The sequence below is a fragment of the Schistocerca americana genome, chromosome 9 (genome assembly GCF_021461395.2).
Source record: "Schistocerca americana isolate TAMUIC-IGC-003095 chromosome 9, iqSchAmer2.1, whole genome shotgun sequence".
Lineage (NCBI taxonomy): Eukaryota > Metazoa > Arthropoda > Insecta > Orthoptera > Acrididae > Schistocerca > Schistocerca americana.
In genome coordinates, this window is record NC_060127.1 from 101,275,626 (window position 1) to 101,293,097 (window position 17,472).

General features: G+C 37.5%; 1 protein-coding gene across 5 annotated transcripts in view; it reads left to right on the forward strand.

The window, feature by feature from the left end:
• Positions 1-17,472, forward strand: part of LOC124551376 (zinc finger matrin-type protein CG9776-like) — a 265,653-nt gene that overhangs the window by 194,967 nt on the left and 53,214 nt on the right. For all 5 annotated transcript variants that reach the window (XM_047126421.1, XM_047126425.1, XM_047126422.1 and 2 more), the window contains one exon: positions 8,643-8,999. In XM_047126421.1, coding sequence (XP_046982377.1) covers positions 8,643-8,999 — 357 coding nt within the window. The remainder of the gene's footprint in view (positions 1-8,642; positions 9,000-17,472) is intronic.

Sequence of the window (17,472 nt, forward strand, 5' to 3'; positions counted from 1 at the left end):
GAGTTAACCACTGTTATCATTTCTGCCCTGTCAGTTGGGTCTCACTGTTTGAAGGTAATACAGTCTAGCATTTCCTCCTCATATTCATGAAACAATTCAATAATGGTTTCCTTACCAGGGCATTTATTACACAAACTCATCATGCAGTCATAACTGTTAGCGTCACAGACCATTAAATCTAGTAACTCTATGTAGGTAAGATAACTGAGTTTTGCACCCGCAATCATCAGTTTGACATTTTGATGGTATGAACAAACACATACAGAGAGTGTCTCTGAGGATCCAGCCAAAATACACCACTTAGGGTGGAGGGCACCCAATTTTGCATTCAGGATGAGAATTTTTGAAAGTTACATAAAAGACATTTAAATTTGATAGCACTAGTCATTTCTGCTTTGTTACTTTAACTCCATTTATAACAACTCTTGCTATCTTTGCAAACTGGGCGCATTCTACTGTTTTCATCATCTTCAAAAAACTGCTGGTTCTTTTCAGTCGTTTCTTCACTTATACCTACTCAATTCTTCTTTCCTAAAACTGGAAGAATGCCCTGCTCTTTCACTAATTTTCTGATTAGTTTAACCAAATGATGTGAAACATTGAATTCATGAACTACTTTTTTCTCTTGACCACGTAACCAAATGATGTGAAACGTTGAATTCTTGAACTATTTTTTTCTCTTGACCATGAGTCAGGTAGCAAACTTAAAAATATAATTTCTTCCTCCTTAGATGTCACTGAATATTTAATTTTTCATTTCCATATTAAGCTCAAATATTCAGTGTCAGATGATGCTGGTGGTAGGTTTTATTCTTCTTTAAACCGAGCGAGGTGGCGCAGTGGTTAACAGGAGGATGACGGTTCAATCCCGCATCCGGCCATCCTGATTTAGGTTTTCCGTGATTTCCCTAAAGGGTCATTCCACATCAAATCACCCAATAAAAAATAAGTTTTACACCCACCTCCTTAGATTTTCATGAAATTTGGCTCAAATGGTTCTAATACCATCCTGACAACACCTGCAAAATTTTTTTGCTGTATCTCTTATAGTTTTTTTTTAATAATTTTTTTAAGTTTTTATGTTTTGCGTTTTCCGAACCTTCCGAAATGGTAAATTTAATTTGTATTCAAAACTTTAAAATTGCTTGTCTTAAAAACTCTTCTAGATAACGTCATGAATTTTTGCAGCAAGTTTATTTATTATACATATTTGAAGATAAAAATGATACTATTAAAATATATTAATATTTTCTATGAAAAATTATTATATATGTATTTTTTTTCTTTTCTTTTTTTTTAACGGATATTTTGTTTTATAAGAATTGCAATATCTAGAGTCTCAGACCTGATAGAATGCTCAAATTTGTTTTAATTTACTCTTAAACATATAGGCTACTTGATAAAACAAAAATAATGATGGCTTTTTAACATGTTTATTAATTATAGTAGATTACATTAGAATTATGTACAAAGATATGGTACTTACGACACTTATGTATAACCCAACTGATTGCTTGAAACATTGAATTTTTTGAATAATTTTGTCTTTTTAGTAAACATTAATGCTGATTCAAGTTGTTTTTCCACTTCATCCAAGAGCTTTCAGTTCTTTTGATACAGTCTTTATTGAAGTAATACATTCTTTCAGTGCCGCTTGATTGAGGTGCGTCTACTACACAGACTATGTGCTCCAAAGGCACTATGCAAGAATCTTCTCTTTCAGGCCAATAAAATGATGCAGCTGGTCCTGAAGGATGTAGAAATAGAATTTCTGCATCTTCTTCATCATTGAATATTGTTTTTACCAGTCCAAAGTACCAGTTACCATCATAATTTACAGCCACATAGCTATTTATGGATGGTTCAACACGAACCCAATCAGAAGATGAATGGAAAGAAAAGAGTAAGGAGGGTTTTACACTATCTGTAGTCCTTCTAATTTCAAGGTTGTTTGTTGCAAGTGGTTTGAAGTTATGAAAACTTGTTGTTCCAGGAATGGTTCGGGTTGCTGAAAAATGGTTTTCTAGTTTTAACCGTAGCAAATCAGCTTCTTTTTTGTCGATAAAGTGAAAATGAACACACATCGATTACTGTCATTATTTGTTCTTTGTCTGAAAGCTGTAGACCAGCTTTCCTTAAAATTCTTTTAATAGTTCCTCCTAGGCCATCACAAATTGACTTCCCATGACTTGTTGCAAAAAAAAGAGTGTTGGGCCTTCAAATTAAAGTCTCTCAAGTGTTCAGTCAAATTTTTAAAACTGTTTCTATGTTTGTACCGCCCAGCACAACCATCTGTAAAGTAGTGAACTGAGTCAATGTCAGTATGATGTGATGACAGACACTTTGTAATTTCTTTTTGTACAAAGTTAACAAAACCAGTATCACGTTCTTGGTCATCACTAATAAAACATTGGTTGGAAACAAAAACATTGTTTTCCTCATTTCTTAGAAAAACTCCAAGTGGGTGTAGAGTACAACCACCTCTATTCCAGTGGTAACTTTGGATCTCATTTTGTATAACGAAGGAATAATTTTCACTGAAACCCATCACAATAATTGCTGTTTTGGGTGGTGGGTCTTCTTTCAATCTTTTAAAGGCTGCTGATTGGGATTTTGCTATAAACGAGTGCGGGGTGAGCTTTTCCAACGACCTACCCAATAAAGAAATGTAGTCTTCAACACTGACTGTTGATCATTTCTGCCCTGTCTGTGTTAACCCACTGACTGATTACAATTTCTTCTTCTAAATCATAATCTTCACTTAGTTTTTCAGATAAGTACTCAGTTAGTGCAGTATTTGCAGTACAGCTGTCGCAATGACGTTGCATGCAGTTTTGGTTTTCCGTGTTGCACACAAGCATCTTAATTAGGTCTTTATAAGATTCTTCAATTTTCACAGCATCCAGTAATAGTTTAACATTCTGGTGGATACTGCATACACACACAGTGTGTGTGCCTGCAGCACCAGCAAGGATACACCATTTAGGTCTGAAGAAACAAAATTTTGAAAATCCTACTTCTACCTCGGGATTCTCCCATTAGAAAGAATAATAGAGTTCTCTCAAGTTACACAAAATGAGTCTTTTTTGCATGTACACATTTTTTTGAACACTTATTTTGTCTTTTGTTCCAGGTAGCACTCTGGAACTTTCATCCTTTTCATAAAAATCTGTTACAAGTCTTACTGTATTTTCAGAAAGAGTTTTACCTTTTTTTGGACCAGGAGTTTCCAAAATACCCTTTTGAGATTTTAGCTTTCTAGCTTGTCGCACCATGTACTCACTTACATTAAATTCTTTCATCACTTTATTTTGACTCCAAGAATCTGGAGCCAAGGTCAGAATCTGGATTTTTCTAGACCTCCCAACAGATGAAATCTTCTCTTTCATAAGAGAAATCATTACATCAAAATCCTTTAATTCAACCATGACTTCATCATCTGTTTCACTTTCATTGACTTCAACTCTTTATTTTTCCTCACAAAAGTTACGGCATGTTGAGCAAAACTTTTGTCCAGGTTTTATGCTAATATTTTTTGTCAGTAATTGTTTAGAAAGATCCAAGCCTACACTTCTCAACAATTTTTTGATGGGCTTCTTGCGTTTTTTTAGTGGGTCTACACATGTTGTTTGATACTTTTAAAAAACATTTAAAAAGTAGTAGCTGTGGTATGAACATATATTCTTAATGTCACACAGATTAATTCCAGATCGTAAGTGGATCAAATCTTTTTCTTCCTCGCTCAATTCAGATACCGGCTGTAACTGTTTTGAAGGTGTGTAGGTTGTTTGGAAACAGTCAGATTTTTTAAATAACCCTACGCTACAGGTTTGAATATCTGACATACTGATTTCACTTTTGGTCTGATTACTGTTCTGGTTACTTTTATATGATATTGGGAAAGAATCTCTGTAAACTAAGTAACAGTACTTACTGAAAGTTCGAATAAACTTAATAAAATACTATCCAAGCACTATTTAACACTGTAATAATTTTTTACTTCAAAACACAGGAGTAACAAAACAAAATCCAAGCGTACATTGCTACTTGACGAAGACAAAAACTTACTTTCGGTGTATAAGTCACTTGGTACTTTTTATTTTTAAAATATAATTATTATTATTTTAAAAATTAGATAACTATTAAACAGGTTAAAAAGCCAACATAATTTTTCTTTCATCTAATAGCCTATACAATTAAGAGTATTTTAAAACAAATTTGAGCTTTCTATCAGGTCTGAGACTGTAGATATTGCAGTTTTTGTAAAACTAAACATCCGTTACCTAAAAAAAAATTGTAAATTTTTATTCATTTGGAAGGTTTTAATATATCTTTATGGTAAATTTTTTTAACATTTAGATATAATACACAAACTTATTCCAAAATTTCATACTGATGTCTTGAGTATTCTTTAATATACAAATTTTTTAGTTGTGAGTCTGACACGTTTAAGTTACGATTTCCGACTGCTGAAACAACGCCAAATCTAAAAACTTTAAAAATTTATAAAAAAAACTATAAGAGATAGAGCAAAAAGTGCTTTCAGGATGATAAAAGAAGTAATTGTACCAAGTTTCATCAAAATCTGACATGGTTGGTGTCAAGGCCTGGGTGACTTGACATGGAATGACCCTAAATCGCTCCAGGCAAATGCCAGGATGGTTCCTCTGAAAGGGCACGGACGACTTCCTTCCCTGTACTTCCCTAATCCGATGAGACTGATGACCTCGCTGTTTGGTCTCTTCCCCCAAAACCAACCAACCAACCAACCTTCTTCTTTATAAATAATGTTGGTATCTGTATTATTAAAGCATGATTCCAAGTCTCTTCCAATTTTGTATGAAATTTGTTGTACCTTATTTTCAATAGCTGCTTTTCTTTCTCTGCTACTTAATTGTATTATTTTCGAAGCAGGAGGTACGTCTAACTCAGGACAAGCAAAATCCAATATGTAACAGCTTCCTCTTTAGTAATACAAATGTCATTAACAAGGTTACATGATTCTGGTTCTGGATTCACAACAAATATTTTATAGTAACAATTTGGGCACGGGGAATTTCCAGGAATCACATTATCTTTCACTTGAGAAGCTGTTTCACTCTCACATAACAAGAACAAATGTTCAAGTTTTATTTCCCTTGAACCTTTAGTAATAGGCATTTTATGAACATCAAGTGGATCACAGCCCTTTCTTCCAAAAATGTGGTTATACAGGGTTATTAAAAATGATTGAAGCGATTTCACAGCTCTACAATAACTTTATTATTTGAGATATTTTCACAATGCTTTGCACACACATACAAAAACTCAAAGTTTTTTTAGGCATTCACAAATGTTCGATATGTGCCCCTTTAGTGATTCGGCAGACATCAAGCCGATAATCAAGTTCCTCCCACATTCAGCACAGCATGTCCCCATCAATGAGTTCGAAAGCATCATTGATGCGAGCTCGCAGTTCTGGCACGTTTCTTGGTAGAGGAGGTTTAAACACTGAATCTTTCACATAACACCATAGAAAGAAATCGCATGGGATTAAGTCGGGAGAGCATGGAGCCCATGACATGAATTGGTGATCATGATCTTCACCACGACCGATCCATCGGTTTTCCAATCTCCTGTTTAAGAAATGCCGAACATCATGATGGAAGTGCGGTGGAGCACCATCCTGTTGAAAGATGAAGTCGGCGCTGTCGGTCCCCAGTTGTGGCATGAGCCAATTTTCCAGCATGTCCAGATACACGTGTCCTGTACCGTTTTTTTTCGCAGAAGAAAAAGGGGCCATAAACTTTAAACCGTGAGATTGCACAAAACACGTGAACTTTTGGTGAATTGCGAATTTGCTGCATGAATGCGTGAGGATTCTCTACCGCCCAGATTCGCACATTGTGTCTGTTCACTTCACCATTAAGAAAAAATGTTGCTTCATCACTGAAAACAAGTTTCGCACTGAACGCATTCTCTTCCATGAGCTGTTGCAACCGCGCCGAAAATTCAAAGCGTTTGACTTTGTCATCGGGTGTCAGGGCTTGTAGCAATTGTAAACGGTAAGGCTTCTGCTTTAGCCTTTTCCGTAAGATTTTCCAAACTGTCGGCTGTGGTACGTTTAGCTCCCTGCTTGCTTTATTCGTCGACTTCCGCGGGCTACGCGTGAAACTTGCCCGCACGCATTCAACCGTTTCTTCGCTCACTGCAGGCCGACCCGTTGATTTCCCCTTACAGAGGCATCCAGAAGCTTTAAACTGCACATACCATCGTCGAATGGAGTTACCAGTTGGTGGATCTATGTTGTACTTCGTCCTGAAGTGTCGTTGCACTGTTATGACTGACTGATGTGAGTGCATTTCAAGCACGACATACGCTTTCTCGGCTCCTGTCGCCATGTTGTCTCGCTGCGGTCTCGAGCGCTCTGGCGGCAGAAACCTGAAGTGCGGCTTCAGCCGAACAAAACTTCACGAGTTTTTCTACGTATCTGTAGTGTGTCATGACCATATGTCAATGAATGGAGCTACAGTGAATTTATGAAATCGCTTCAATCATTTGTAATAGCCCTGTACTTCTGAATATATTTCCTCTCATGATACTCTCACACTGATGTTACAAAAGAACTTACTTGAAGTTTAAATAAAGTTTCTCTAACTTAATCAGAGTCATTGACATTTTTCAAGTTTTTTTGAAACTGAACCAAAAACTGTTTTGTGACACACTTCACTTGCTATTTGTCCAACAGAGCACTGTTTATCCATGTTATTGCATTCCAGTTAATCTCTCAAAATTAATTACAAATGATACACAGAACAAAGCACATAACATATTCTGCACTCTGGATGAAGTATGTACATCCACTCTAACAGAGGTTTCAGAACAGACTGACTACAACAATGCCACACCCAACAATAATGTACTTCTTTATTGACAATAAACTTAAACATAAATGGGCAAAATCTCCTATTGTTTAATATTGCATTATTAAAAATAAATAAACTAAATGAATATTCGATGATAGTGTTAACTAAATATATATCAGAATTAAATTTTATTACAGTGAAACAATGAACCATTTAAATAGGCAACAGCCATAAGATCAATTCTAGAGTAAAAAGAATTATTTCTTCATTTTCAAAAATTCATATCTTCGTTCACAGTCAGATATCAATGCTGAAATTTTTACAGTACATTGCTATCATATAGGTGTACAAACTATGCAAAAGTCATATTTTTATATTCAGTCACACCTGAGATAACTAACCCGAAATTTAACAAAAAATGAAAATTTTCAAATTTAAAAATTCATAAAAAATTAAAGATACATTTGTAAGTGTTCTTGCTCTACATGAGGCTAGTAGCGTATGATATCTAACTATAGGAAAAAAAATAGACACTCATAAATCACTCCTTGTTTGTTGTCTTTGGGCCTAAAAAGTGGATTTTTGAATTTAGGGTATTTTGTGTAATAAACACTGTTGTAGAGGATACTTTTCTAAAAACAATCATGTCAATTGCAATGTTGTAACTTAACCCAGTGAACAGAGAATCAAATTTTCGCTAATGTCTCCAGACAAAAAAATCGTTGCGCACCTCCAAATAAAAATGACCACCATCCAGTAAAGGTGCAAGATAAATTATTTTAAAAAACCCTTTTGAACTTCTCAAATATAAGGAAATCACATATAAAAAAAATTGAAATATTTAAAAATGGTCAAGCAACTATCAGTGGACCACTTCATATGGATTGACCCACCGCATTGACGTAGAAGCTTAGTGTTTTTACACTGCGAAGGGACCTTAGACCTTAGTATGGGACATAAATCTCAACTTGATGTGTGTCCGCAGCTCATGGTCTCGCAGTCACGTTCTTTCTTCCGAACACGGGGTCCGAGGTTTGATTCCCAGCAGGGTCAGGGATTTTCACCTGCCGCAAGATGACTGGGTGTTTGTGTTGTCCTCATCATTTCATCATCATTCATGCAAGTGGCGAGATTGGACTGAGCATAGGTAGGGAATTTGTACGGGCACTGATAACCGCCCAGTTGAGTGTCACACAATCCAATCATCATCATCATCGTCAACTTGATGTGTGTACCTGTTTCTAAAGGAAACAGTTCTTAGCACTGGGACTGACAAACAGATGGACGAACTGCAAAGTAATTCTATAAGGGTTCCGTTTTCACTGATTGAGGTTTGGAACCCTAATTATCTTTGCTCTGTGACTAACCAATGTGTCCATTTCACCATTAGAAAAAGTTTCAAATAAAATAATTTCAATGACGTTATTGAAAATTTCAGTAAATTAAAACATATAGTATAATAATATCAATGAAAGCTGTTATCTCATACTAAGGTTATAAAACTAAATGGTGTAACTGTAGCAGCTTTGTTTCCAGACAAATAAAAGATGATTTTTTATTCTGTTTTTATTATTTCTTTGTACTCTACCTGATGGTTGCTGTGCTAAATGCAGATTTATATTTTTCTCCCTTGTGAATTTGAAGTTCATGTCCAGGGAATTGCCTGTGTACCATTTTCTCCTATCCCGTATACTGCTTTTTGGAAATCAGTTCTCAAGTTCCATACTGTGGGATATTTCAAACGTGTTCTACGCAATATAGAGCAAATAACTGATTATCTAACTTCCTCGTTTGCAGGACAGCAAGCTGGGCTCCTCGGGCAGCAGCACATCCAGCAGTTCCTCGAGCAGCAGTTCGAGCTCTAGCAGCTCCGACGAGGAAGGGAATGATAAGGACAAGGTTCGCAGCATCCGCGTCACCATGCGGAACAAAGCCAAGGCCAAAGCGTTGGCAGCTGCGGCCGCGATGACTGCCACTTCCCAACAGCAGTCGGCATCGAAGGCTTCGCTGCCCCAGAGTAGGTGGGACAGCCCAGAAACTGCCAAGCAAGCCTCGACGCCTGTGGTGTTGGGACGCAGTGGATTTCAAAAGGTGGCAGGCCAAGCAAGTGCAGTGCACGTGAAGGCTGAGAGTCCAAGTGACAAGATATTAGAGGTACAGCACAAATTTTATAACATTTATGGAAAATGTGTCAGTACTTGGAGGAATGTAGATGTATTAAAGACCAAAATACACAGTACTAGTGTTCCTCAATTTTTATTTTCTATTTCATCGTGAAGCAGCTTTCAGCTATGTAGGACAGTGTCAGACAACTTAGACTTAACAGTCCACAAAACATCAGAAAGAGCTTCTAGCTATACAAATTCTGTTCTTTCTGCAGATACGTAACAATTTGAAGCTTGTGGATCTACATGAAAATGGCAAATTACAATGCTTCAGTTTGATATGGGTATAAAACAAGAAATGTTATATAATGACTAGTCTGGATTTTTATGTAATACCAACAAGCAAAATATTTGCTTTTTATGTAATGAAAATTGGCCAGGTATGAGTAGGACTTACACACTGAGAGTTCCGTACAAACTTAATTATGTATATAGGCAGTTCATCCGTTCCCGGAATCAAGAATTTCAACCATTTTTGCCTGTTATCGACATTGATACTGGCAGGATATCAGTCCCAGGAATTCAAAGATTGATGAGAATGTTTAAATTTCATGTTTGACATCAGATAACAAATGACAAAAGAAATTTTTTTTTCACGTGATATAATAAAAGATTTGCAGTTTTCAGATTTTTTCCTTTACTTGTATTGTAAAAGCTTGCTTCATGCTAAATGTCATGACTTTAGGTCAACAGGAAGTATCCGATAGGTTTTAATAAGTCAATTTGGAGTGTTAAAATATATGACATAAATGGCTGTATCTTTTCACTGCGTTGACTTAGAGGCTTCTGTTTTTTACACCACCAAGTGACTATAGACATTAGTATGTGGCATAAATTTCAACGATACATCTGTTTCTGAGAAAAAGGATTTTTAACAGTCTGGCAGACAGACAAACAACAAAGTGATCCTATAGGGGTTCTGTTTTTACCAAAGGAGGCACAGAACCCTAAAAATGAGTTAAATAAGTAAAATGAAAATATGGTATTCAATATTTGACAGAAAACAATAATTTCGGCTGAAAACAACTTCTGAATTATTGTAATCTATACTTAAACGCATCAGAAACATCAAAAGTACAAGGAGGCACAGTTTATAGTAACATTTTAGTTATTTATTATTTTGATAGTGTATATGATGCTGTAGTAACTACACACACAAATAAGTACACACCTAGAACATAAATCACATTAATGAGAAAATATTCAGAAGTTCCATACACAGTCAATTTACAATGCCTGACCAAATCCAATACAGTGAAGACAGTCCCAAAAGCGGAGTCAAGGTAACAAGAGTATACATAAACAGAATGAGACCAAGAGCCCTATGCTCGAGGATTATACGAGGGGTAGGTTGTTCGTCAGTCTCTTGAGTTGATGCTGTCTGTCGGCTGTGCACGCTGATCCCAATGTGGTACTGCCTCTGGTGTTTGACCGTGTTGTCGTTTGGTGGCTGGCCCTGTGCCGCTGAACACAGAGGAGTTGAATCGTGACAGTAGTGACTACCTTGGAGCTGTTACGGTATGAGTAGTAATGTAGGGTTACCAAAGGTGCTACTAAAAAAAATTCTTTTTGGTCATATCTGTTAATTAAAATGTCCGTTTTCACAGAAATTTAGTGTGGTGTCGTACCTTACCTTACCTTGCCTTTCATTTTCAAGTGCAGTGAACAACCTGGTATTCCTCCAAATTCTGTACAGTTATAAAATGCTGCTGATCACAGTGTTTTTGAAGAAGGAAAATAACCTCTTCACTTCGCAGGACATTAAAGCTGCGCAGTTTAGGAGATGAAATATTCTTGCAGAGATGTCTGCCATAATGTCAACTTCTACCCCACTGCCAACAGTAGCAAAAGTCTACCAGCCTGGATTTCACACCAAAGTAGCAAGGGGCTTATTCACTACCCTCAGCCTAATATTGCCTCTAATCTCTGTCGGGTCGCATTTGCCTTTCTCAAAAGCAGTTTCTCCAAAGGGAGCCAATAAATCCTAATTACTCTATGTTACTGACTAGAAAGCCCGAGTTGCTACTGATGTACACCAGAGTATTTTTAGTTTCAGTTTCAGTGACAGCATTTTGTACCTCTTGCACCAAAACTGAAGACTCATCTCGGAACTGAATTGGTCACAGATATTACAGCTTGAAAATGCTCAGTACATAAAGTGACAGCTTTAATCCAGGTATCCCACCTAGTTAGGAAAGATTCAGGTGGCAACGCTACGTTCAGCATTCTATTTACAATCTACATCTTCAGCTACACTCTGCAAACCACCATGAGGTGCGTGGCAGAGGATACGTCCCATTGTACCAGTTATTAAGGTTTCTTCCTGTTCCATTCACGCATGGGGTGTGGGAAGACTGATTGTTTGAATGCCTCTGTGTGTGTGCAGTAATTATTCTGATCTTACCCTCACAACGCCTATGTGAGTGGTACAAAGGGGTTGCTGTATATTCCTAGAGTAATCATTTAAAACCAGTTGTTGAAACTTTGTTAATGACTTTACTGGGATAGTTTACATCTGTCTTTAAGAGTCTTCCAGTTCAGTTCCTTCAGTATCTTTGTGACACACTTCCACAGATTAAACAAATCTGTGCTGCCCTTCATTGCCCGGTTGTGTGTGTGATTTGTAAGCAATCTCTTTTGTAGACTGATTGCACTTCTCCAGTATTCTACCAATAAACCGAAATCTACCACCTTCATTGCCCACAACTGAGCCTATGTAATCATTCCATTCCATATCCCTACAAAGTGTTACACCCCAGTATTTATATGAGTTGGCTGATTCCAACAGTGACTCATTGATATTATAATCATAGAATACTACATTTTCTTGTTTTGTGAAGTGTAAAATTTTACATTTCTGAGCATTTAGAGCAAGTTATCAGTCTCTGCACCAGGTGGAAATCTTATCAATATCTGACCGAATATTAATGCAGCCATCATCTGCAGAAAATCTGATTTTACTATGAATATTGTTTGCAAGGTCATTAATGTACAAAATGAACTGCAAGGATCCCAACACTTTTCCAGGGCACACCCGAAGTTACTTCTACATCTGACAGTGACTCTCCATCCAAGATAATATACTGTGGCCATCCTAGCAAAGCGTCCTCAATCTAGTCACAAATTTCTCTTGATACCCCATATGATTGTACTCTTGACAATAGGCAAATGTGTGGTACTGACTCAAATGCTCTTCGGAAATCAAGAAACACCGCATGTACCTTGTTGCCTTGATCCAAAGCTTTCAGTATGTCATGTGAAAAAGTGCATGCAGGTTATCATTAAGTAGGTCGTTCTGTTCAAGATACCTCATTATGTTTGAACTCGGAGTACATTCTAACATTCTACAAGAACTTGATGTCAAGGATATTAGATGGCAGTTTTATTGATCACTTCATCAACCCTTCTTGTAGACAGGTGTGACCTGTGCATTTTTTCAAACGCTGGGAAATCCCCCCCCCCCCCCCCCCCCCCAAGGAATCTGTGATAGATTAAAGTTAGAAGAGGGGCTAACTCAGCTGCAAATTCAGTATAGTTTCTGACAGGGATTCCAGTGGGACTTGGAGCTTTGTTCAATTTTAGCGATTTCAGTGGTAAGAGAATTAAATTGGGGCAACTTTCCAGAGTTTTCCTTTGTAAAGGAACATTTGAAAATTGAGTTGCGCATTTCAGCTTTTGCTTTGCTACTTTCAATTTCATTTCCTGTCTCATTCACTAGAGACTGGACACTAACTTTGGTGCTATCAACAGTCTTTACATACACCCAAAATTTCTTTGGGTTTTGTAAAAGATCGTGTGACAGTATTCTGCTACAGTAGTCATTGAAAGCACCACAAATTGCTCTCTTGACAGCCAAATACATTTCATTCAGTGTGTCTCTATTTATAACCCTACCCATTGTTTTATACCTATTATGCAGTAATCGATGTTTCCTCAGAGGTGACTGTATACCGTGGAGGTTGCCTCCCATTATGAACTGTTCTACTGAGTATGTATTGTCGAGTGCACGGTCAACTATTCTTTTAAACTTGAACCAGAGTTCCTCTGCATACTCCTGCCCTGTGCTGAAAGTTTCAAGTTCCTCATTGCGATATTACACAACTGATCTTTTATCTAATTTACGGAATATATATATCTTTCTGCTTGTTTTAGTTGTCCTTTGTACTTTGGTAATCATTGTTGCCACAACCACTTCTTGCTCCTTGATACCAGATTTGATGTGAGCATCCTGAAAGAGGTCTGACTTGTTTGTTGCCATTAGATCTAATATATTTCTACCATAAGTGGGGTTGCTAACTATCTGTTGTGGGTAGTTTTCAGAGAATGCATTTAGTAAAGTTTCACAGGATGTCTTGTCATGCCCACCACTAACAGAGTAATTTTCCCGTTTAACTGTCGGATTATTAAAGGTTCCGCCGATAATTACAGTATGGTTAGGGAACTAGTGTACAAGTGAACGTAGGTTTTCTCCAATATTACTGGTTACATCATGAGATGAGTTTGGTGTGCAATGGAAGGACCAATTATGCTCACTCCTGATACTGAGTTTTGCCCAACCAGTCTCACATGCTGCTTCAGTTTCTATCTTGGTGCATTTGAGTTTCTTGTCAGCCTTGCCAGAAGTTCTTGAAATCAGGGAATTTCAAAGGTGTCAGAGGACGTCGTTATCAGGAGAAAGAAAACTGGCATTCCACAGATCGGAGCGTGGAATGTCAGATCCCTTAATCGGGCAGGTAGGTTAGAAAATTTAAAAAGGGAAATGGATAGGTTAAAGTTAGATATAGTGGGAATTAGTGAAGTCCGGTGGCAGGAGGAACAAGACTTTTGGTCAGGTGATTACAGGGTTATAAATACAAAACCAAATAGGGGTAATGCAGGAGTAGGTTTAATAATGAATAAAGAAATAGGAGTGCGGGTTAGCTACTACAAACAGCATAGTGAACGCATTATTGTGGCCAAGATAGACACAAAGCCCATGCCTACTACAGTAGTACAAGTTTATATGCCAACTAGCTCTGCAGATGATGAAGAAATTGATGAAATGTATGACGAGATAAAAGAAATTATTCAGGTAGTGAAGGGAGACGAAAATTTAATAGTCATGGGTGACTGGAATTCGTCAGTAGGAAAAGGGAGAGAAGGAAACATAGTAGGTGAATATGGATTGGGGGGAAGGAATGAAAGAGGAAGCCGCCTTGTAGAATTTTGCACAGAGCATAACTTAATCATAGCTAACACTTGGTTCAAGAATCATGAAAGAAGGTTGTATACCTGGAAGAATCCTGGAGATACTAAAAGGTATCAGATAGATTACATAATGGTAAGACAGAGATTTAGGAACCAGGTTTTAAATTGTAAGACATTTCCAGGGGCAGATGTGGATTCTGACCACAATCTATTGGTTATGAACTGCAGATAGAAACTGAAGAAACTGCAAAAAGGCAGGAATTTAAGGAGATGGGTCCTGGATAAACTGAAAGAACCAGAGGTTGTACAGAGTTTCAGGGAGAGCATAAGAGAACAATTGACAGGAATGGGGGAAAGAAATACAGTATAAGAAGAATGGGTAGCTCTTAGGGATGAAGTAGTGAAGGCAGCAGAGGATCAAGTAGGTAAAAAGACGAGGGCTAATAGAAATCCTTGGGTAACGGAAGAAATATTGAATTTAATTGATGAAAGGAGAAAATATAAAAATGCAGTAAATGAAGCAGGCAAAAAGGAATACAAACGTCTCAAAAATGAGATCGACAGGAAGTGCAAAATGGCTAAGCAGGGATGGCTAGAGGACAAATGTAAGGATGTAGAAGCTTGTCTCACTAGGGGTAAGATAGATACTGCCTACAGGAAAATTAAAGAGACCTTTGGAGAGAAGAGAACCACTTGTATGAATATCAAGAGCTCAGATGGCAACCCAGTTCTAAGCAAAGAAGGGAAGGCAGAAAGGTGGAAGGAGTATATAGAGGGTTTATACAAGGGCGATGTACTCGAGGACAATATTATGGAAATGGAAGAGGATGTAGATGAAGATGAAATGGGAGATAAGATACTGCGTGAAGAGTTTGACAGAGCACTGAAAGACCTGAGTCGAAACAAGGCCCCAGGAATAGACAACATTCCATTAGAACTACTGATGGCCTTGGGAGAGCCAGTCATGACAAAACTCTACCATCTGGTGAGCAAGATGTATGAGACAGGTGAAATACCCTCAGACTTCAAGAAGAATATAATAATTCCAATCCCAAAGAAAGCAGGTGTTGACAGATGTGAAAATTACCGAACTATCAGTTTAATAAGTCACAGCTGCAAAATACTAACGCGAATTCTTTACAGACGAATGGAAAAACTAGTAGAAGCCGACCTCGGGGAAGATCAGTTTGGATTCCGTAGAAATGTTGGAACACGTGAGGCAATACTAACCTTACGACTTATCTTAGAAGAAAGATTAAGAAAAGGCAAACCTACGTTTCTAGCATTTGTAGACTTAGAGAAAGCTTTTGACAATGTTAACTGGAATACTCCCTTTCAAATTCTGAAGGTGGCAGGGGTAAAATACAGGGAGCGAAAGGCTATTTACAATTTGTACGGAACCAGATGGCAGTTATAAGAGTCGAGGGGGCATGAAAGGGAAGCAGTGGTTGGGAAGGGAGTGAGACAGGGTTGTAGCCCCTCCCCGATGTTATTCAATCTGTATATTGAGCAAGCAGTAAAAGAAACAAAAGAAAAATTCGGAGTAGGTATTAAAATTCATGGAGAAGAAGTAAAGACTTTGAGGTTCGCCGATGACATTGTAATTCTGTCAGAGACAGCAAAGGACTTGGAAGAGCAGTTGAACGGAATGGACAGTGTCTTGAAAGGAGGATACAGGATGAACATCAACAAAAGCAAAATGAGGATAATGGAATGTAGTCAAATTAAATCGGGTGATGCTGAGGGGATTAGATTAGGAAATGAGACACTTAAAGTAGTAAAGGAGTTTTGCTATTTAGGGAGTAAAATAACTGATGATGGTCGAAGTAGAGAGGATATAAAATGTAGACTGGCAATGGCAAGGAAATCGTTTCTGAAGAAGAGAAATTTGTTAACATCGAATATAGATTTAAGTGTCAGGAAGTCGTTTCTGAAAGTATTTGTATGGAGTGTAGCCATGTATGGAAGTGAAACATGGACTATAACCAGTTTGGACAAGAAGAGAATAGAAGCTTTCGAAATATGGTGCTATAGAAGAATGCTGAAGATAAGGTGGGTAGATCACGTAACTAATGAGGAGGTACTGAATAGGATTGGGGAGAAGAGAAGTTTGTGGCACAACTTGACTAGAAGAAGGGCTCGGTTGGTAGGACATGTTTTGAGGCATCAAGGGATCACAAATTTAGCATTGGAGGGCAGCGTGGAGGGTAAAAATCATAGAGGGAGACCAAGAGATCAATACACTAAGCAGATTGAGAAGGATGTAGGTTGCAGTAGGTACTGGGAGATGAAGGAGCTTGCACAGGATAGAGTAGCATGGAGAGCTGCATCAAACCAGTCTCAGGACTGAAGACCACAACAACAACAATTTTATATGTGACAAAATAAATGATAACACTTATAGAAATGAAAATTATTAAAAATTTGTTAGTAATGTAAGAATATATTTGGGAAGATGTAACGCATAAGAATGAGGTTCTTTTTTTTGCACATCCTCTCCTTCCTTATATTCATTGTGTCCAACAAGAATACTACACGGTAACATAAATCCCCATAAGTAATCAGCAGTAAATGTCAAGGCTAATAAAGTAATAAGATCATTGATTTTTTTTATATTGTTCACAAGAGTATATGATTTTGTTATTGTTTTCATTCTCCAGACTGGTACATAAAATAATGATTTAATCCTGTGGAGTAATATTTTGTGTCGTGCTAGGACAACTTCTTGAGGTACAGTAATGATCTATTTTGTCTTACTCTGTGTAATGAAAGTGAGCAAGCAAAGATGCAAGCAGTGGCAGAGATTTATATTATCCCCACCCACACACACACACACACACACACACACACACACACACAAATGCTCACGCACATGCGTGCATTTGGTTTGTAAACCAAGTAAGAAAGCTAAAACTTTGTAAGATACAGAACCTGTTAAACATTTGCTGCCAAGCAAAATCTATGTCTGTGAATAGGTAGTTCTTAATTGGAAGATGCCTAATAGCTGGAAGAGAGCTTTATGAAGCATTGAACAACTACACTCTTCTTCGTAGTGTGTCAATTACAGTCTTTTGGATGGCATTTGGATGAAATGTAGCACCTCACCATGGTGAACTGCTGTTGGGCTTCCTGTCTCATGTTACAGTGCCTGAGGAGATGATATAAATGGGGCAGTGAAGAAAACAGTTCATTGTCTGCTCGGCACCACATGCAGAGGACACACACCACAGAATCTTCAATTTAACAGGACAGTTTTACTTTGGCCAGTTCCTACA